General features: G+C 45.3%; 1 protein-coding gene across 1 annotated transcript in view; it reads left to right on the forward strand.

The window, feature by feature from the left end:
- LOC129713061 (polyunsaturated fatty acid 5-lipoxygenase-like) overlaps nucleotides 1-21,046 on the forward strand; it is an 86,806-nt gene extending 65,760 nt beyond the window's left edge. Inside the window, 7 exon segments of the mRNA XM_055661940.1 lie at nucleotides 2,396-2,599; nucleotides 2,944-3,030; nucleotides 10,466-10,644; nucleotides 14,529-14,650; nucleotides 15,039-15,139; nucleotides 16,889-17,059; nucleotides 20,040-21,046. Of these exon segments, the coding sequence (XP_055517915.1) occupies nucleotides 2,396-2,599; nucleotides 2,944-3,030; nucleotides 10,466-10,644; nucleotides 14,529-14,650; nucleotides 15,039-15,139; nucleotides 16,889-17,059; nucleotides 20,040-20,219 (1,044 nt within the window). The 3' untranslated portion in view covers nucleotides 20,220-21,046.
- Nucleotides 21,047-22,206: the final 1,160 nt, after the last annotated feature.

Here is a 22,206-nt window from a genome sequence, read left to right on the forward strand (position 1 = left end):
CTCTCTAAGCCTTCCAAGGAAGTAGAGATGTTTGTGTGCTTGCTTGGTCGTTGCTTCAATGTGGGTTGTCCAGGAGAAGTTGTTGGTGATATTGACTCCTGGGAATCTCTACTTCGTCACCGTCAATGCAAACTGGGGCATGTGAACCGCTTCACTTCCTGAAGTCCATCACTGTCTTGCTGACATTGAGAGAAAGGTTGTTGTCTCGACACCAAGACACGAGGTTCTCAATCTCCTTCCTGTACTCCGTCTCATCATTATTGGATATCCGGCCCTCAATGGTGGTGGTGTCTGTGAATTTACAAATGGAATTAGATTTGTACATGGCTGCACAGTGGTGGGTGTACAAGGAGTAAAGAAGGGGCTGAGAACACATCCTTGTGGAGCCCCCGTGTTGGGGATTATCGTGGGGGATGCCTTGTCCCCTATCCTCATGATTGGGGCTGTTGGTCAGGAAGTTGAGGGTTACACAGATGAGGAGTCACGCAGGTTTTGGGGGTGGGGGGGGGGGGGGGGGGGGGAGGAGAGGATGGGGAAGAGGCGGGAAGATGAGAGAGATAGAGATGCCCAGTGTGGGGAGGTGAGGATGGGATGGGAAAGGAGGAAGTCTGTGAGGAGAGGGTAAAGAAGGGGAGTCATGGAGAGGAGTGGTGCTTGTGAGAGGAGTGAAGGAGCCAATGAGGGGTGAGAGCGTGAGAGGGGAGGGGAGTGGAGAGGCTATGGAGGGAAGCCCGTGAGGGAAGGGGAGTGGAGGAGAGGCCGGAAGAGTTCGGGAGAGGAGAGGAGGAGATGCTAAGTCAAACAGGTGTGCTGCAAGGTTAACATTATTATACCTGTGTTCTGTGAACTCAAAAATTTGGAAACCACTGCTGTTGAGAACATCGGTGAGTGGTTTGCATCAGGAACCTACCAAGCTTCTGCCGGATTCACTGAGATACTGCAGCACTTTGTATTGTTTGGTTAACCGGCATTTGCAGTTCCTTGTATCTGAGAATAACGGCCCTTGAAATAAAGGATGTGTTGTTGCTCAAGTCTATGGGCTCTGGACCAGGCCCAGCAGGTTGCAAGTAGCTAATGTCACGGCAGTGTTTCTAAAATGGAGGTCAAGTGAAAACAGGAACTTAAAACTGGCTTCAGTAATGGGGAAAAAGCTAGAGTCCATCATGAAAGGAATACTAATGAGGCACTTGGAAAGCAATGATCAGACTGAGAGGCATAGAAATGTGAAAGAGAAATTGTGCTTGGCTAATCTACTGAGATTTTTGAGGATGGAACTGGCAGAATAGATGAGGGAGACACATTTAATGTGAATTTGGACTTTCAGAAATCTTTCCATAAGGTCCTGGCGTGAGAACTGTAGGGATCAGTGCTGTGACCCCACCTTTTCATAATATATATCAAGATTTGGATGAGGGAATTCAATGTAAGATATTGAAGTGTGCGGGCAGCACCAAGCTGGGTGAAGTGTGAGTAGCGTAGAGGATGGCGTTGGGTTTGAACAGATTGAGGTTGAGGTCAAATACGTAGCAGATGCAGTTTGATGAGGATAAATGTAGGGTTATCCACATTGGTGGCAATAGTAGGAAGGCAAATTATTATTTGAGTGTCGATAGACTGGGAAAGGGGTAGGTACAAAACGTGTACCAGTTACAGAAGGGAAGCATGCAAGGGGCTAGGAAGGCCACAGGCATCTGGTGTACAGGGACACCTGGATATCATTGTACCTCCCGCTTTCCTAGGCTATTGTTTTCATAGCGTGAGGATTCGGGTTTTGGATGGCACAGTAGAGCTGCTTCCTCACGGCACCAGATCCTGACCTCGAGTGCTGTCTGTGGGGAGTTTGGACATTCTCTCTGACCCCGTGGTGTTTCCTCCCGTATGGGTTTGTAGGTTAATTTGCCTCTGTAATTTGCCCCGTGTGTGTAGGAAGTGGATGCAGAAGTAGAATAACATAGAACTAATGTGAACAGGGGATGAATGATGGGTTTGGTTGCAGTAGGTCAAAGTGCCTGTTTCTATGCTGCATCTTCCAATTCAGTTCAAAAACAAAACACTAGAACACTCAGTAGGTTAGGCATCATTAGACCAGCATTCACCTGCCTCTCGCATCAATTATCAGCATAGACTCAAAGGATCGAAGGGCCTGTTTTCATGCTGTATCTCTAAGCTAAACTAATAACCTTGCAGCTGCCTGCCCTTTCGTGCCAGGATCTCACAGCCCACCCCTCTGTCCTGTATCTCACTTTTATCCTCCCCTATTTTGTTTCCTCAATTTATGCAAAGCTGGTCCCTTTGCCACCAGGTTTAGTAGTGGTTTAACACATTTGATTTCCATGTTGTGAAGATTATGGATCAAATCTCTCATTACTAATAACACATGCAACTTTTCTCACAGTTGAAACAGGAACCTGGCCCTGAAAACCCAATCTTTCTCCCCACTGATGCAAAGTATGATTGGTTACTGGCCAAAATCTGGGTGAGATCATCTGACTTCCACGTACATCAGACTGTCACCCATCTTCTGCGGACGCACCTTATCTCGGAAGTGTTTGGTATAGCTATGTATCGCCAGCTCCCAGCCGTCCACCCGCTCTTTAAGGTAAGTCCACCCTCAGGTCTGGAGCCTCCGTTGTACAATGTGATCTATCTGCTGCTTGGCCATCTTCACCCGCTCCTCATGAACCACACTAACCTGCCTTAGCCATCGCCTGTCAGTGGGATGCAGGGATAACCACTGACTCTGCCCCACCTTGGGAATACTCATGGGACAGTGCAGAGGAAGTTTTTCCATTGTGGCTCATTCGGAAAGAGCTAACTGTTTGATTACTTTGAAATGGATACAGCATGCAGGAAGAACAAAGCAGTGGGATTAGTTCTGATATTTCAGTTCTTTGTAACCAGTTATTTCTGAGCTCAATACTTTCCCTCTGTCTCTGTCGCCAGTTGTTGCTGCCTCACGTCCGATATACGATTGCGATCAACACAAAAGCGAGGGAGCAGCTGATTTGTGAGTGTGGTCTCTTTGACAAGGTAGGTGTGCGAATCTCTGGGTGGTGTGTGTTAGAACTTAGGGGGAGTTAATGAGAATGTGGGGAGAATATAAGAAAATTAAGGTGGAATTAATATGAATGGTCGATGTTAACTTGGTGGACTGAAGGGCTTATTTCCATGCTGCACGTCTCGATGTCGCTGTGGACACCAATGTTGATTCAAGATTAGGATATTCCACTGCTGGGTCCACTGCTGTTACTTTGAGATTTTGTTCTCTACGTCTCTGTTGATTTATTCACTGAATAAGTTCAGGAGAGACAGATAACCTTGGGGCACGAGGGCACCAGATTGTTTCATTACACCAGATGCTGCCATTCCAAATCCCAGAACTACCAGGGTCAGGTCAATAATAAATGCAGATCCAAGTGTCCAAGGTCATCTCTCTCTCAAATGTGGAGCAAATGTGGGAGGTGTTGCATTTTGGGAAATCAAACCAGGGCAGGACCTTCACAGTGAATGGCAGGGCCCTGGGGAGTGTGGTTGAACAGAGGGACATAGGAATGCAGCTACATAGTTCCTTGAAAGTGGCATCACGGGTAGATAGGGTGGCCAAGAAGGCTTTTGGCACATTGGTCTTCATCAGTCAGGGTATTGAGTATAGAAGTTGGGATGTTATGTTATAGTTGTACAAGACATTGGTCAGGCCATATTTGGAGTATTGCGTTAAACTTTGGTAAGCTTGCTATTAGAAGGATGTTGTTAAGCTGGAAAGAGTGCAGAGAAGATTTACAAAGATGTTGCCAGGCCTTGAGAGAGTGTGAGCTATAATGAGGGACTGGGCAGGCAGGGATTGTTGTTCCATGCAATACAGGATGATGAGGGGTGATCTTGTAGAGGTGTATAAGATCATGAGGGAATAGATCGGGGCAAATGCACAAAGTATTATATCCAGAATATGGGATTCATGTATTAGGATTGTTACAAAATGTTGACATTTTAAAAATCAAGCCTGTAATTTATCCCATCGGATAAAGCATAAAAATACCTTTAATTTGATACCTAATTCACTTTCATATCTTCAGTATTAAAAAAGATATGGCCATTTTCATACTCGGAAATTAGCATCTTGTTCCCTATTGCTTTTCCATTGACTTAACACAAAAGCTGTGATTGAGGAGAGTCAAAAGCCCATAACTTTCTTAACAATTAAGAGAACTGAATGAAATTTTCAGTTATTATAGATTGAAGCATTCTGATACAAATATGAAACAATCGTACTTGGATGACCTGAAATTAAAAGCATATAATTAGTTAATTACCTTATTGTAGTTAATTACAAAATTGACCATTGTGACGGAAATAGTAATAAACACCCAGACTGCCTTGAAATTTCAAAAGTGTGATATTCTCAAGATCAGAACTGTAATATTATCGTATTATGTGCTGTAAGTCCATAACAGATAAATTACAATTTCTAACAATAGACCAAGTCTTTATGGAGAAGATCAGTTGCTAGCTGGTACATTGACATATCATAATCAGTAGCATCATCATACTCCTCAGATTGTAACCAATAAGCATCGCCTTGTTTTTCCTCAACTTTTCAATTTTGTAAACTACAAGTTTTTGGTCTTCAAACCACGCATTACATGCCTTTCTGCCCACTACTTTCCCATTAGGAATGTCCTGTAGATCATCACATTTGGAATAGTCCAAATTCAGCTAATCTCTGCGAATACTGTCTAAATCAGTCTCTTTTACTGGGCACTTGGATTGACAATTTTGCATTTCTTCTTCGGAGACATCTGTTTAAAATGTAAAGAAAAAAAAACACTGAACAGCATAAACAGAAACAAGTTATTATTTGCAGTTTTAGAAAAAAAGGTAGAAATGATAAAGTTAAACGGTAAAACAAATAGTAAATACCCAACAAAAAATTCATATTCATCAGTTTCATCAAATCAATTAAATTCATCTAATTCATCTAAATTCAATTACTAGATCTAAACGTCTATCCATTTCTTAAGAAAAGGCTAAAATTTTTAAATAGCCTCAGTATCCAAATAATAAATAACAAACGGATCCCATTCACACAAGAATTCACAAAATAACATGATTTTTAAATCTCACTATATCATGAATTTTTCTGCCAAATGAAAGGAATTTAATGTTTAATTCCCATAAATTAATCCAGAAACATCCACTCTCAAGATAATCAAAATTGTTATTTTTTGGACAAGACATCTGTCTAAAACTGTACTGTGGATATTTGGAATGAAAATATTGATCATGGATGGACAATAACACAAAATTTAGATGTTCTTATGACATGATTGTGCAAAAGAATAATGAATTTGATTATCATGAGAGTGGATGTTTCTGGAATGTGATCGATTGGAATGTTGCCATTGCCATACATTTAAGCCCATATCGGCAGGCATGACATGGCCGATTCGTACGTGGGCCTAAATAACATTTTTCGCATCTTAAGATTAAAATGAAGCCACACCAAAAAGCAAAATAATATGTTAAATCCACGACATACCTTGTGTTTTGTCCTGATATTGCGATCCGTGGTTGAAGGTGATGAAGGCGTTTTTAGTCGCTTTTAAGTTCAATCCAGCGACGCAATGGTGCAGCAAATTTTTTTTTTAAACCAGGAAGAGAAGCGCGTACGATTTTTCTTCATCTGCTAGCAGCCCGAGGAAATCCCTCTCTAACAACCAATGCAAACCTGCATTTTAATCACGCCCTCCTCCCCCCCTCAAAGCCTCCGGAATCGCCCGCACAGGCAGTGGCAGAGCTGGAGTGCCGCTGATGGTAGGTTTTGTAACAACTCTGCATGTATCAGAGGACATAGATTTAAGATGAGAGGAGAAAGATTAAATAGGAACTTGAAAGGCAACAGTTTCACACAGACGGAGGTGGGAATATGGAACGAGCTGCCAGAGTAGTTGAAGCTGGTACTATAACATTTAAAACACATTTGGCCAGGTATATGGATAGCAATGGTTAAGAGGGATTATGGGCCAAATGTGGGTAAGTTGCGGCATCTTGGTCGGCATTGGCAAGTTGGGCCAAAGGGCCATTTTTGTGCTGTATGACACTATAACTGAGTAAGAGGGGAAACGTTTAAAGCTACAGGGAATGTGGGGAGGATCAAGGGAATATTTGTGATGGGCTGAGTCTAAGGGGGCCATGAGGAGAGGTTGTAGAGTTTGTACAGTCTGTGGGTTAATGGGAGAGGTTAGTGAGGGGATTACGGGATATGGAAGGGACTGGGGCTTTGAGATGTGCCAAATAGGTCAGACCATGCAAATAAAGAGGGAGAAACTGAGTCAATATCACACATGCAAAACAGAAAGTGCCAGAGGAATCCAGTGGGTCAGGCAGCATCTGTGGGGGGAATGGACAGATGATGTTTCGGGACGGCACCCTTCTTCACACTGAAGAAAGTCTGATCTTCAGGGCTGAAGTAGGGTCCTGACCCGAAACTATCCATTTCCCTCCTCAGTTGCCTGACTCCTGAGTTCCTCCAGCACTTTGTGTTTATCTCAGGATTCCAGCATCTGCAGTTCCTGGTGTCTCCAATATCACAAATAGACAATAGACCATAGACAATAGGTGCAGGAGTAGGCCATTCGGCCCTTCGAGACAGCACTGCCATTTACTGTGATCATGGCTGATCATCCACAATCAGTACCCCGTTCCTGCCTTCTCCCCATATCCCTTGTCTCTGCTATCTTTAAGAGTTCTATCTAACTTTCTCTTGAAAGCCTCCAAAGAATTGACCTCCACTGCCTTCTGAGGCAGAGAATTCCACAGATTCACAACTCTCTGTGTGAAAAAGTTTTTTCACATCTCTGTTCTAACTAGCTTATCCCTTATTCTTAAACAGTGGTCCCTGGTTCTGGACTCTCCAAACATTGGGAAAATGTTTCCTGCCTCTAGTGTGTTCAAACCCTTAATAATCTTATGCTTCAATATGATACCCTCTCATCCTTCTAGATTCCAGAGTATACAAGCCCAACCACTCCATTCTATCTACGTATGAAAGTCCCCCCCATCCCAGGAATTAACCTCATGAACATAAGCTGCACTCTTTCAATAGCAAGAATGTTCTTCCTCAAATTTGGAGACCAAAACTGCACATAATACTTCAGGTGTGGTCTCAATAGGGCCCTGTACAAGTGCAGAAGGACTTATTTGCTCCTATACTCAACTCCTCTTGTTAGGAAGGCCAACATGACATTCGCTTTCTTCACTGCCTGCTGTACCATGCTTACTTTCAATGACTGATGAACAAGGACCTCCAGATCTCGCTGTACTTCCCCTTTTCCCAATTTGACATAATTCGGATAATAGTCTTCCTGTTTTTGCCACCAAAGTGGATAACCTCACATTTATTAAACTGCAACTGCCATGCATCTGCCCACTCCCCCAACCTGTCCAAGTCACCCTGCATCCTCATAGCATCCTCCGCACAGTCCACCCTGCCACCCAGCTTTGTGTCATCTGCAAATTTGCTAATGTTACTTGTAATCCCTTAATCTAAATCATTAATGTATACTGTAAATAGCTGCGGTCCCGTCACCGAGCCTTGCGCTACCTCACTTGTCACTGCCTGCCATTCTGAAAGGGACCTGTTTATCCGTACCCTTTGTTTCCTGTCTGCCAACCAATTATCTATCCATGTCAGTACCCTACCCCCAATACCATGTGCTCTAATTTTGCCCACTAATCTCCTCTGTGGGACCTTATCAAATGCTTTCTGAATGTCCAGGTACACTACATCCACTAACTCTCCCTTGTCCATTTTCCTATTGTTACATCCTCAAAAAATTCCAGAAGATTAGACAAGCATGATTTCCCCTTCGTAAATCCATGTTGACTCGGACCGATCCTGTTACTGCTATCCAAATGTGCCGCTATTTGATATTTTATAATTGACTACAGCATCTTCCCCACCATCGATGTCAGGCTAACTGGTCTATAATTCCCTGTTTTCTCTCTTCCGCCTTTTTAAAAAAGTGGGATAACATTAGCTACCCTCCAATCCACAGGAACTGATCCTGAATCTATAAAACATTGGAAAATGATCACCAATGCGTCCACGATTTCTAGCCACTTCCTTAAGTACCCTGGGATGCAGACCATCAGGCCCTGGGGATTTATCAGCCTTTATTCCAATCAGTCTGCCCAACACCATTTCCTGCCTAATGTGGATTTCCTTCAGTTCCTCCATCACCCTAGATCCTCTGGCCACTAGTACATCAGGGAGATTGTTTGTTTCTCCCTTAGTGAAGACAGAGTCAGAGTACCTGTTCAGCTTGTCTGCCATTTCCTTGTTCCCCATAATAAAATCACCTTTTTCAGTCTTCAAGGATTCAACTTTGGCCTTAACTAATTGTTTCCTCTTCACATACCTAAATGGATGACTTCCAGCAGAAATGGCCAATTCCAGCACAGATGGAGAGATGGACAGAACAGATGGAAGTGCTCTTCCTCATTTATAGTTATAGTTTTATTTACTATTGTTGTATGCATTTATTAGATCAAAGGTAGGATGGAGCAGTGATGGTCAGAGGACCTGTGTACATTGCCCTCCATAATGTTTGGGACAAAGACCCATCATTTATTTATTTGCCTCTGTACTTCACAATTTGAGATTTGTAATAGAAACATCACATGTGTTCAAAGGGCACATTATCAAATTTTAATAAAGGGTATTTTAATACATTTTTGTTTCACCATGTAGAAATTACAGCAGTGTTTGTGCATAGCCCCCCCATTTCAGGGCACCATAATGTTTGGGACACAGCAATGTCGTGTAAATGAAAGTAGTCATGTTTAGAATTTGTTGCATATCCTTTCCATGCAATGACAGCTTGAAGTCTGCGATTCATGGACATCACCAGTTGCTGGGTGTCTTCTCTGGTGATGCTCTGCCAGGCCTGTATTTGCAGCCATCTTTAGCTTATGCTTGTTTTGGGGGCTAGTTTCCTTCAGTTTTCTCTTCAACATATGAAAGGCATGTTCAATTGAGTTCAGATCGGGTGATTGACTTGGCCACTCAAGAAATAACCATTTTTTAACTTTGAAAAACTTCTTTGTTGCTTTAGCAGTATGTTTGGGATCATTGTCTTGCTGTAGAATGAACCGCCGGCCAATGAGTTTTGAGGCATTTATTTGAACTTGAGCAGATAGGATGTGTCTATACACTTCAGAATTCATTGTGCCACTACCATCAGCATCATCAATGAAGTGAGCCAGTACCTTCAGCAGCCATACATGCCCTAGCCATAACACCCCCAGCACCGTGTTTCACAGATGAGGTGGTATGCTTTGGATCTTGGGCAGTTCCTTCTCTCCTCTATACTTTGCTCTTGCCATCACTCTGATGTAAGTTAATCTTCGTCTCATCTGTCCAAAAGACCTTTTTTTCCAGAAGTATGGTTGCTCTTTTAAGTACTTCTTGGCAAATTGTAACCTGGCCATCCTATTTTTGCAGCTAACCAATGGTTTGCATCTTGCAGTGTAGCCTCTGTATTTCTGTTCATGAAGTCTTCTGCGGACAGTGGTCATTGACAAATCCACACCTGACTCCTGAAGAGTGTTTCTGATCTGTCGGACAGGTGTTTGTGGATTTTTCTTTATTAATGAGAGAATTCTTCTGACATCAGCTGTGCAGGTCTTCCTTGGCCTGCCAGTCCCTTTGCGATTAGTAAGCTCACCAGTGCTCACCAAGCTTTCTTTCTTCTTAATGATGTTCCAAACAGTTGATTTTGGTAAGCTTAAGGTTTGGCTGACGTCTCTAACAGCTTTATTCTTGTTTCTCAGTCTCATAATGGCTTCTTTGACTTTCATTGGCACAACTTTGGCCCTCATGTTGATAAACAGCAATAAAAGTTTCTGAAGGTGACGGAAAGACTGGAGGAAAGACTAGGTGCTGAGAGCTCTCTTATACCTGCATTAAGGAGGCAATTAAACACACCTGAGCAATTACAAACGCCTGTGAAGCCATGTGTCTCAAACATGATGGTGCCCTGAAATGGGGGGACTGTGTATAAACACAGCTGTAATTTCTACTTGGTAAAACCAAAATGTATAAAAATGGCCTTTAATAAAATCTGACAATGAGCACTTTAACCACATGTGATTTTTTTTCTATTGCAAATCTCAAATTGTGGAGTATAGAGGCAAATAAATAAATGATGGGTCTTTGTCCCAAACATTATGGAGGACACTGTACACTGTTGTACAGACACTGGAGATGCACCATCCAGTGTGTGAGGCTAGATGATAAAACAGAAGTCCACTGATGGGGCTTGGATGTGTGAACCAACTCACCAGGGGCCACATCGCGGTGGTGTGCCCGCACATGTTGAATGGTGCCAATACGACACGGGAGATCCCCCTGCATCCGGGTCTCCCACCCCAGAACTTTCAGCGGATGTCCTTTCACCCCAAACAGGCGAACGGCACTGGCGGCGGTGGTCATGTCCGCATGGTGCAGCGTGCCATGGAGGACCTCACGTTCCAGTCACTCTGCTTTCCTGAGGCCATCAAGATGCGGGGAGTTGAGAGCAAGGAGAGTCTGCCATACTATCACTACAGGGATGATGCAATGGTGGTCTGGGATGCTGTGATAGGGTGAGTTAATGCTGGGCTGGTACCTGAGGACTGGAGGATCACTCATTATGCACCCTTTATAAGATGAGACGGGCAAGATTTAATAGCCAGCTGAGGGGCAAGTTTTTACTCAGAGGGTGGTGGACACACCAGAGGAGGTAATTGAGGCAGATACTATAACAACATTTCAGAGACACTTCCACAGGTACATGGATGGAAAAGGTTCAGAGAGATATGGGCCAAATGCAGGCAAACGGCTCAGATGGGGCATCTCGGTTGCCGTGGACGAGTTGGGCTGCAGTTGGTCTAGAATTAGAGGATCATCCGGGTCAGAATTAGCAATCACCTGGGCAAGTGGGCGTTCATTAGTAAAAGCCGGCATGCAATTATGTGTGATTCCAAGGATTTTAATCAAAATTATCTGAGCTGTATCACTAAACTAAACCTGAACACAGGAATTCGACATCTTCCACATTAAGAACATTTCTTCATTAAATCATCAAAAATTTAAAAAAAAAACACCTCTTGCTGTTAAGATAGGAAATCACGCAATAAAAAGGGTTGTAAAAGCTTGGGCAGAAGATGGAAACAGGGAACAATGAATGAGAGGGGAAAATTACCTTGAAGGGCAGCGTTCGCTTGCAGGGGAATGTGGCTGGGCCATGACTTTCCCCAGTCAGTTATTTCTAGGACTTCAGTGTGTAGGACATTGTGATTCTCAAATTCTCAGACCTTTCTATCTGCCGAGGGAATTCTCCATTGTTTTTGTTGTGGCTGTATATGTTGCACCAAGTGCAAATGTAAATTCTAAGGCCAACGAAGCACTGGGAGCCCTGCATGACGCCGTCAGTGAGTTCCAGACCAAACATCCTGACAGCTTCATTGTGGTGGCCGGGGATTTTAATCACACCAGCCTTAAGACTGTGCTCCCAAAATTCAAGCAATATGTGGATTTTGAGACCAGGGGAGAGAACATCTTGGACTTGGTTTACACCAACACCCCAGAGGCTTACAAGGCAGCCCCACGCCCTCACCTGGGCCACTCGGACCACATTTCAGTGTTTTTAACACCAGCCTACAGACCTCTGCAAAAACAAGTCAGAGCGGAGAGAAAACACACCAGGGTCTGGCCAGAGGGAGCAGCCTCAGCACTGCAGGATTGCTTCCTGCACACTGACTGGGATGTGTTCAGGACAGCAGCATCCTATGATGACCTCATCAACATCGAGGAGCAGAGACTGTAACCAGCTACATTGCCAAGTGCACTGAGGATGTCACCATCATGAAAACTTTCACTGCACGTGGAAACAAAAGCCATGGATGACAGCAGAGGTGCGCTCGCTGCTGAGGTCTCGTGATGCAGCCTACAGAGCCGGTAACACAGCCGCTCTCCGATCCACCAGGACTGCACTGGGAAAAGGAATCAGGGCAGCGAAACGTGCCTTCACGGGGAAAATCCAGGGACACCTCTGCGACACAGGAGACACCAGGAGGATGTGGAAGGGAATCGAAACACTGACGGGGTACAAGGCAAGGCAGCAGGTAACCGACATGGACACTTCTCTCCCAGATAAACTAAACAACTTCTTTGCACGTTTTGATGCAGCAAACACCACACCCCAAGAGGAGAGCCAGCCCCTGCCTACAAACCGACCAACCGGTCCTGACCATAGACAAAATGGACACACGGAGAATCCTGTCTAAGGTCAACCCGTGGAAAGCAGTCGGACCCGACAACATCCCAGGACGTGTGCTAAAGGAATGTGCTGAGGAGTTAGCAGATGTGCTAACAGACATCTTTAACATCTCCCTTAGTCAGGCCATTGTCCCCACATGCCTCAAAACTTCCACGATAATCCCCATAGCTAAGAAAACCAGTGGTTGCCTGCCTAAATGACTACCGCCCTGTCGCCCTGACCCCAATAATAATGAATTGTTTTGAACGCCTGGTGAAACCCCACATTGCTGCCAGCCTCCCCTCATCGTTAGACCACCTCCAGTTTGCCTATCGACCCGACCGTTCTACAGAGGATGCCATCTCTACCACGCTGCACACAGTAATGACGCATCTGGAAAACAAAAAACCTACGCCAGAATCCTGTACATTGACTTCAGCTCAGCGTTTAATACATCTCCCACAGAGACTTGTGGAGAAACTAACCCTGCTGGGTCTCAACACCACCCTGTGTCACTGGATCTTGGACTTTCTGACAGAGAGACCGCAGTCAGTCCGTGTTGGCAAGAACACTTCAGGCTCGATCACGCTGAGCACCGGCTCCCCTCAAGGCTGTGTGCTCAGCCCGCTGTTGTTCACACTGCTCACACATGACTGTGCTGCCAGATTCAGGGACAATAAAATCATAAAGTTCGCGGACGACACTACAGTGGTGGGACTCATCAGTGGAGATGACGAAACAATGTACAGGGAGGAAGTAGAACAACTGGTGGACTGGAGCGGCAAAAATAACCTGGAATTGAATGTCGACAAAACTAAGGAGATGGTTGTCGACTTCAGGAGGGCGCAGCCAGAGCATACACCGCTCAACATTAGTGGCACTGCAGTGTAGAGAGTGGAGAACATAAAGTTCCTCGGTGTGCAAATAACGGACAGCCTCACCTGGTCCAGGAACACCACTGGGACCGTCAAACGGGCCCATCAGCGACTGCACTTCCTGAGGAAACTAAAACAGGCCTCACTCCCCACCAACATCCTCAGGACTTTCTACAGGGGCACGGTGGAGTCTGTACTCACGTACTGCATAAATACGTGGTACTGCACCTGCCACTGCTCGGACAGGAAGGCTCTGCAGAGGGTAAGGGGAGCAGAGAGGAATTGGCGTCTCCCTCCCTCGGTACAAGAACTGTTCCAGAGCCGCTGTCTGAAGAAAGCACAGAGAATTGCCAAGGACAAACTGCACCCCCTCCACATATACCTGGATCTCCTGCAATCAGGCAAGAGATATCGAAGCATCAAAGCCCGGACTACAAGACTGCTAAACAGCTTCCTACCACAGGCTGTGAGGCTGCTAAACAGTCACTCTGCACTCACAGTCACTTGACTTGACTCTGCGGCTGGCACGGACACTTTAATACTGGCACTGGCCACTCAAATCAGCGGCCCCGGACATTTTTTATGATTGGTTTACTGTATTTTAACATTGTGTTTTTTACCTGCTTTTAACTATTTATACTGTTCCATCAGGGACTGGATTGTTTTTTTTAGTGTTATTATGTGTGAAGTGTTTTTAAATTTCATGTGCGAGGCTCCGCTATTCACTGGGAAACGTCTTTTCATTTTGCACTGTACTTGTTGCTTGCAAGATGACAATAAAGGTTGATTGATTGATTGATTGATTGATTAATTGCACACTGCCTGGATGGTGGAACCTATGTACCTCAGACGCCACACCTCAGGCCTCGGAGAGTGTACAGAGAGGTTCACTGAAAGCATTCTTGGAAGGGAGACTGCTGTTGTTGGGGAGACTGGAGAATCCAGGGTTGTTCCCTGTGGAACAGAGGAGGCCTTGAGGGGATCTGATGGAGAGATTGGGGGTGGAGTGGGGGAAATGGAGTGGGGTGGGGAGATTGAAAGGGAAGTAGGATTGGGCTAGAATGTAGGATTAGGCGTCCTGGGCAGATTGGGGGTACGAGGGAGATTGAGAGTGAGGGGGAGATCAGGTGGAGGGAGATTGGGAGTTGGGGAGAGATGGGGGAGTGGTTGGATTTGGGGGGGCAACTGGGAACGAGGGGCAAGACTGGGAGTAGTGGGAAGAAGCAGGTGTTGTGTTGAGACAGCGAACAAGGGTGAATGGAGCAGCATTAAATGTGTTGTCAGGTATTCTGGCCTTTTGGTCTTTCAACATATAGTGCTGTATTATTTAGGAATGTCAACTTGTTCCCAACAGCTTTGCCACAGAGATAGTCAACATATATTACGATGATGATGAAGCTGTTCAGACAGACACTGAGCTGCAGGCCTTTGTGAAGGACGTGTTTGTCTATGGGCTCAAAGACAATAAACGTTCAGGTAACTCGTGGCACTCGACCTGTGCTCTATGTTCGACAAGCGCGAGGCAAATAAGGAGAGAAGGGTAGAAGAGGCATGAAATGTGAAAAGCCAGAGGAAGGAATATACTGTAGGTGGAAGGATTGGGTGGGAGCGGGAGAGGGGGGATGGAGGGGCAGCGGGAGGGAGAAATGGATGTGTATCCAGGTAGGGAACAGGGTAGAAAAAGGGGATAAAGTGGGGGTGGTGTTTGTAGGTCAGTTACCTAATATTGGAGAAATCAGTGTTTATATTATTGGGTTCTAAGCTACCCAAGTGAAATACGAATCATGACTGATACATCTTTGTCAAGATTTTAGTATCTTTACATTTAACATAATTAACATAATTATTAATTTTCCAACCACAGGATTCCCTAAATCAGTGAAGACGATTCGGAAGCTCATCGAGTACGTGACCGTGATAATATTCACCACTTCCTGCCAGCATGCTGCAGTCAATTTTGGGCAGGTACGTTTTTAAGCTGGAAAGGGTGCAGAAAAAATTTATGAGTAACCAAGAGGAGAGGGCCTGAACTATAGAGTAATGTTGAGAAGGCTGGGACTTGATTCCTTCGACTGCTGGAGGATATGGGGTAATTTTATAGATCTTGACTGACTGGCTGATTGAGAATAGGGAAGATTCAAACAAGAGGACATGACTTCAGAATTAAGGGACAGAAGTTTAGGGGTAACATGAGAGGGAACTTCTTTACTCAGAGAGTGGTAGCGGTGTGGAATGAGCTTCCAGTGGAAGTGGTGGAGGCAGGTTCGTTGGTATCATTTAAAAATAAATTGGATAGGCATATGGATGAGAAGGGAATGGAGGGTTATGGTATGAGTGCAGGCAGGTGGGACTAAGGGAAAAAAAGTTGTCGGCACGGACTTGTAGGGCCGAGATGGCCTGTTTCCGTGCTGTAATTGTTATATGGTTATATGGTTATATATGGGTAGGTGAGCTGAGGAATGGTTGATGGAATTTAGTTCAGAGAAATTTGAGGTGGTTTGGGAAGTCTAACAAGTGCAGGACCTACACAGCGAATGGCAGGACTCTAGGGAGTGTTGTAGAGCAGAGGGATCTATGTGCAGGCACATAGCTTTTAAAACGTGGCCTCACAGGTAGATAGGATGGTCAAGATGGCTTTTGGCGAATGGGCCTCCATCAGTTAGATTATTGAGTATAGAAACATAAAACATAGAAAGTAGGTGCAGGAATAGACCATTCAGCCCTTTGAGCCAGCACCACCATTCAATATGATCATGGCTGATCATCCAGAAATGGTACCCTGTTCCTACTTATTCCCCCATATCCCTCGATTCCGTTAGCCCCAAGAGCTATATCTAACTCTCTCTTGAATACATCCAGCGAATTGGCCTCCACTGCCTTCTGCGGCAGAGAATTCCACAACTCTCTGGATGAAAAAGGTTTTCCTTATCTCAGTCCTAAATGGCCTACTCCCTTATTCTTAAACTGCGACCCCTGGTTCGGGACACCCGCAGCATGGGGAACATTTTTCCTGTATCTAGCCAGTCCAATCACTTAATAATTTTACATGTTTCTACAAGATAGCCTCTCATCCTTCTAAATTCCAGTGAATTTAAGCCCAGCCGATCCATTCTTTCATCATATGTAAGTCCAGCCATCCCAGGAATTAACCTGGTGAACCTACTGTCTGTACAGAGTTTGTACGTTCTCCCTGTGACCTGTGTGGGTTTTCTCCGAGATCTTCGGTTTCTTTACACACTCCAAAGGCGTGCGGGTTTGTAGGTTAATCACCCTCTGTAAATTGCCCCTAATGTGTGGGGAATGGATGAGAAAGTGGGATAACATAGAACTAGCGTGAACAGGTGATCGATGATTGTCATGGACATGGTGGGCCGAAGGGCCTGTTTCACTAAACTAAAGTAAATTGCAGCATCTGCATTCTCCCATGTCTCCATCAAGCAGTGGTATATCTGCCCATCCCCATCTAGTTACTTGTTTCAGGAAGGTGCCCAGTGGATTGCAGCTCTTGGCCCTGTAGGTTTAGCCTGGCTATTCAACAGCGCCTATAAAATGGAGAGACACTGGTGTGAGGTGTCACAGGTAATAGAATCATCACCTCCCATGCACACGTTAGACTCTTGCAGCAACTAGACATCACCTTCTGTAACTGAACAGCCAAGAAAGAGGAAACCAACTTGAATGTACATTCCTCAACTGAATGTTCTGTGTTCATAGTATGACTGGTGCTCCTGGATCCCGAACGCCCCACCCACAATGCGGCGTCCTCCACCCTCAGAGAAGGAGGTTGTGGACGTGGAGTACATCATAGAGAGTTTACCAGACAGGGGGCGGTCATGTTGGCATCTGGGCGCAGTGTGGGCACTCAGCCAGTTCCAGGACAACGAGGTAAGTCACATTCAATAGACAATAGACAATAAACAATAGACAATAGGTGCAGGAGGAGGCCATTTGGCTATTCAATGTGATCATGGCTGATCATCCCCAATCAGTACCCCGTTCCTGCCTTCTCCCCATATTCCCTGACTACGCTATTTTTAAGAGCCCTATCTAGCTCTCTCTTGAAAGCATCCAGAGAACCTGCCTCCACCGCCCTCTGAGGCAGAGAATTCCCCAGATTCACCACTCTCTGTGAGAAAAAGTGTTTCCCCGTCTCCGTTCCAAATGGCTTACTCCTTATTCTTAAACTGTGGCCCCTGGTTCTGGACTCCACCAACATCGGGAACATGTTTCCTGCCTCTAGCGTGTGTCCAAACCCTTAACAATCTCATATGTTTCAATGAGAATCCCTCTCATCCTCCTAAACTCCATAGTATACAAGCCCAGCTGCTCCATTCTCTTAGCATATGACAGTCCCGCCATCCCAGGAATTAACCTTGTAAACCTACGCTGCACTCCCTCAATAGCAAGAATGTCCTTCCTCAAATTAGGGGACCAAAACTGCACACAATACTCCAGGTGTGGTCTCACTAGGGCTCTGTACAACTACAGAAGGAGAGATGTATGTCACTGAAACAGGCTGAGGGTCCAACCATCCAAACAGGCTCATCTGCCTGTGTGTTATCGACATGTTTGGAGCACGAGGTGAATCGATAATTGAGAGAATAAAGATCAAGCTCTACCCCAAAGCCTTTAGTTTTCCTCACCTTCCCTCTTTTCCCCTGTCTCTCATCCCACCTCTTCCCAATCTCTCATTTAATTATTCTCCCTTTTTACAGTCAATGTTCTCCACAGTTCTGTCCCTCCTCCTGTGGGCAGCCCACACCTCATTTCTTTCGTTATTGATACCACCTCAACTGGAAGCTCTGAAGCATTTTCCTGCTCGGGGAAGGGCTGGTGGTTGGGGAATCTACCCACCCATTCCTCACTACAGCCACTGTCCCAGTGACAACATGGTCCCTGGATCACAATCTGATTCCCCTCAGTATTGAAATATGAAGAGCATCTGAGTTTTGATCATGATTAAACAATGTTTTGGTTGCAACTTTGTCACCTTGGTACATAGATCTCTCCATGACCCGACCCATGCCAGTGTCTGGAATCACTCTCACCCTTTATATTGGACTAACATAGATGGGGCATCTAGGTCAGCACAGGAGTTGGGCTGAAGGGCCTGTTTCTATGCTGTATAACTATGATGCTTACCTTCAAGCATTTCCACATTATGAGGTACTCTCAAAACAGTCTCTGTCCTTTCAGAGGCGATGTCTTCAACCAGACTCTGGTATTCCCTTTGCAACCTCCCTGTGTATCTTTCACACCGTAAAGATCCTTCATCGACCCATCCTTATCCACCTGTCCGAGTAACTCCTCACGTGACTCAGTGACACTTTGCTGAGCAGTGCCTGAGGCCATTTCACTGCATTATAAAATGCTGTATAAAAGAACATCCATTCCCTTTACACCATTTCCCATAAGGAAGGTCTCATGGCCCTTTGGTTCTTCCTCAAGCAGAGACCCAACCACTTTCACCCAACTAACACTCCTTCTCCTGGCAGAACTTTGTCCTCACCCTCAACAACTTCTCATTTGACTCCTCTCACTTTATCCAAGTTAAAGGTGTAGCATTGGGCCCCAGCCTTTTGTTGGGCAAGTTGAACAGTACATGTTCCAGGCATACACTAGCACCATCCCCCGACTCTGTCTCTGCTGCATCGATGCTTACTACACCCTTGTAGAACTCATAGGCTTTAATAACTTCACCACTAACTTCCATCCTACCCTTAAATTTACCTGAACTATCCCTGACACCTCACTCCCCATTCATGTTCTCTGTCTCCATCACCAGGGTAGACGATTGACTGACGCCTACTGCGTTATCCAGCAACATTTCCATCACCACCAACGTGATCCCACAACCAGTCACATCTTCCCATCTACACCCCTTTCAGCCTTCCACAGAGACCACTCACTCTGCAACTCCTTGGTTCACTCATCACTTCCCACCCAAACCACTCAATCCCCAGGTACTTTCATATGTAACCACAGGAGATGCAACACCTGTCCTTATATCTCCTCCCTCGCCTCCATCCAGGGATCCCAGCAGTCCTTCCAGGTGAGATAAAGGTCCGTGTGCACATCCTCAAAACCTCATCTAGTGCATACAGTTCCTGATGTGGCCTCCTGTATGTCAGCGAGTCCAAGCATAGACTCAGCGACTGTTGCGCTCGGTCCACCAAGGCCCTACTAGATCTCACAGTTGCTCCCCTTCCCATTCCCATATTGAGCTTTCTGTCCTAGGCCTCCTCCATTGCCAGAGTGAGGCCACGTGCAAACTGGAGGAACAGCACCTCATATTCTCAACACCTTACAATCTAACAGTATGAACATTGAGTTCTCCAAATGTAGGTAACCTCTAACAACCCCCCCCCCTTCCCCACCCCATTCTGCACCAGACCCACTATCTTTACCCCCCCCTGCCATATTCCCAACCTAGACTCACACTTATTTCTCCGCCTGCCCCCACCCCCATCCCCCACCTGCATTCCATCCTTTAGCTTCTCAATTTGCAACTCAGCAATCTTTTTGTCTCTAGCCTTTGTCCAACCATCTTCTTATCAAACTCCCCCAGTGCCTGTTTCGACCTATTACCTGCCATGCTTTGTCATGTCCCTCCTCTAGTCTTGCTTTTTCCACCCCAGCACCCCCAACCCACCCCCACACTTCACTACAATCAGTCTAAAGAAGAGTCCTGACCAAAAATATTGTCTATCCATGTTCCACAGGGATGCTCCCTGACCCACTGTTACACCAGCACTTTATTGTTTTGGTAAACCAACATCTGCAGTTCCTTATTTCTACTGTATAAATTCATACAGGTTCTGGTCATTGATTTGTATTTCAATATTTCAATTGCTTATTTCTGCAGCTATTTCTTGGATCGTATCCTGATGAACATTTCATAGAGCAGCCTGTCAAGGAGGCCATGGAAAATTTCCAGAAGAATCTCCAAGAAATTTCAAATCGCATTGCAGAAAGAAACAAGGATAAGAAGCTGCCTTATTATTATGCATCTCCAGACAGAATCCCCAACAGTGTTGCGGTGTAGGAGTTGGGGGCAGGGAGGTCCTTTCTGGTGTTCTGGAACTAGTGCTCTGTCTGCTTGGACCATGTTTGCTGCTCGCTCTGCTTGTTTGCCCTCAGCCAGCAACCTGTGAGGACATTCTTCATCGAGGTCTTTGAACTGCCTTCTGCTCGAATCCTGCTGAGGAGGTTTGATGGTGGTTCCAGCAGTGCCAGCCTCTGGCGCACTGGATGGGACCTTCTCCTTCAACTCACCAGACCAGCAAACGCCTCAGCTCAGCTTGTTCCAGTCTTGTTGCCATTTCATAACTTGTTCACATTTGCTTTTTTCACTTTGAATGTAGCCACTGCTGGCAAGGCAGCACTTAAACCCCATCCAAAATATCTCAAGTAACTGGTGGCAAAATGCTGTGAAGTTCTCCCTATGCTGTTGGATGGAGAATTGCATCATCTTGAAGGAGTTACAGGTTAATATCAGCATCGTAAGTCTACTGATCGTCATCACAACCCATCTGGTTTGGAAGGGAACCTGCCGTTCATGAAGAAACGAGGAACTGCAGGTGCTGGTTTACAGAAAAAAAGACACAAAGTGCCGGAGTAACTTGGGGTCAAACAGCAGGGATAAATGTTCTGCAGAGATGGTGCCTGATCCACTGAGTTACTCCAGCTCTTTGTGACTTAACCTGCTGTCCATGCCCTGTCTGGCCCTTGTGATCCGGGCCCATCAATGTGGGGCTGCCTCACAACTTGCCAAGTGAGTCTCTCAGTTGAAGGACAATTATGGATGGGCTTTAAATGCCAACCTTGCCTGTGACACCAGCATCCTGTGAAGGAATAAATTAATATTTAATATGGAAGAGTCAAGATTATTTAATTATCGTATGTATATAGAACATGGAACAGCACAGGAACAGGCCCTTCAACCACTCCTATCTATTCGTGTTGCCACTTTCAGGGAGCTATGGATTGGACCCAAAGATCCCGCTGCACATCAATGTTGCTAAGGGCCTTGCCATTAACTACTCTCTCCTTGCATCCGACCTTCCAAACAAAGTGTAACATCTTGTACTCCATCTGCCATTTCTCCACACATTAAATCCCACTTTATACGTTGACAATTTTCTTCACTGTCTGCAACTCCCATCAGTTTTGATGCCCTCTTCAAAGTTATTAACCAACTCATCTACATTTATTTCTAAAGAAGTCTTTAAAAAAAAAAGGAATCAGTGGGAGTTCTGACCCAAAATATCACTTTTTCATATTCTCCAGGGATGCTGCCTGATCCGCTGAGCTAGTCCAGCACTTTCTATCTTTTTTTTAACATTTATGTCCAAATCGTTTATGTACATCACAAATAGCAAAGTCGCAGCACAAATCCCATGGCATCATGTACGGCACAAACATTGTGGGCCGAAGGGCACATTTCCTTGAGGCACTATTCTATGTTCTAACTCCACTGGTCAGGGACTCTAATTAAAATAACACTCTTCCACCACAACCCTCTGTCTTCTATAAGTGAGCTGGTTCTCAGCAGTTTTAATGATAACTTCTCAATCCATATCTATACGTGGCACACAATGTCATATCCTCAAGCACCCAGGAATGAAAGAGACAATGGAGCGTGGTGCATACTGCCCGGCCCATCACAGTTACTGACTTCCCCACCATCAAAGGTACAGGAGGCACTGCCTCCAAAAGGCCCACACCACCCCTCTAAACCTAGTTGTGATGGCAATCCAATGGGCAGCTTTGTTCTGGAGTCAAAGAGCCATACAGCACGGAACAGGCTTGGGGCCCACCATGTCCATGCCTACTCTCAAGTATCCTCAATGCCAATCCCATTTACCACCACTTCGTCTGTAGCCCTTTATGCCTTGGTGATTCAGGAGCTCGCCCATTGCTTCCTAATGTGAGAGTTTCTGCCTCCATTACTTTCTCAGGCAGTGTATTCCAAACTCCAGCCAGCCTCTGGTAGAAAAATAATCCTTAACATGTCGTTGCAACTCCATATC

The sequence above is a fragment of the Leucoraja erinacea genome, chromosome 34 (genome assembly GCF_028641065.1).
Source record: "Leucoraja erinacea ecotype New England chromosome 34, Leri_hhj_1, whole genome shotgun sequence".
NCBI lineage: Eukaryota > Metazoa > Chordata > Chondrichthyes > Rajiformes > Rajidae > Leucoraja > Leucoraja erinaceus.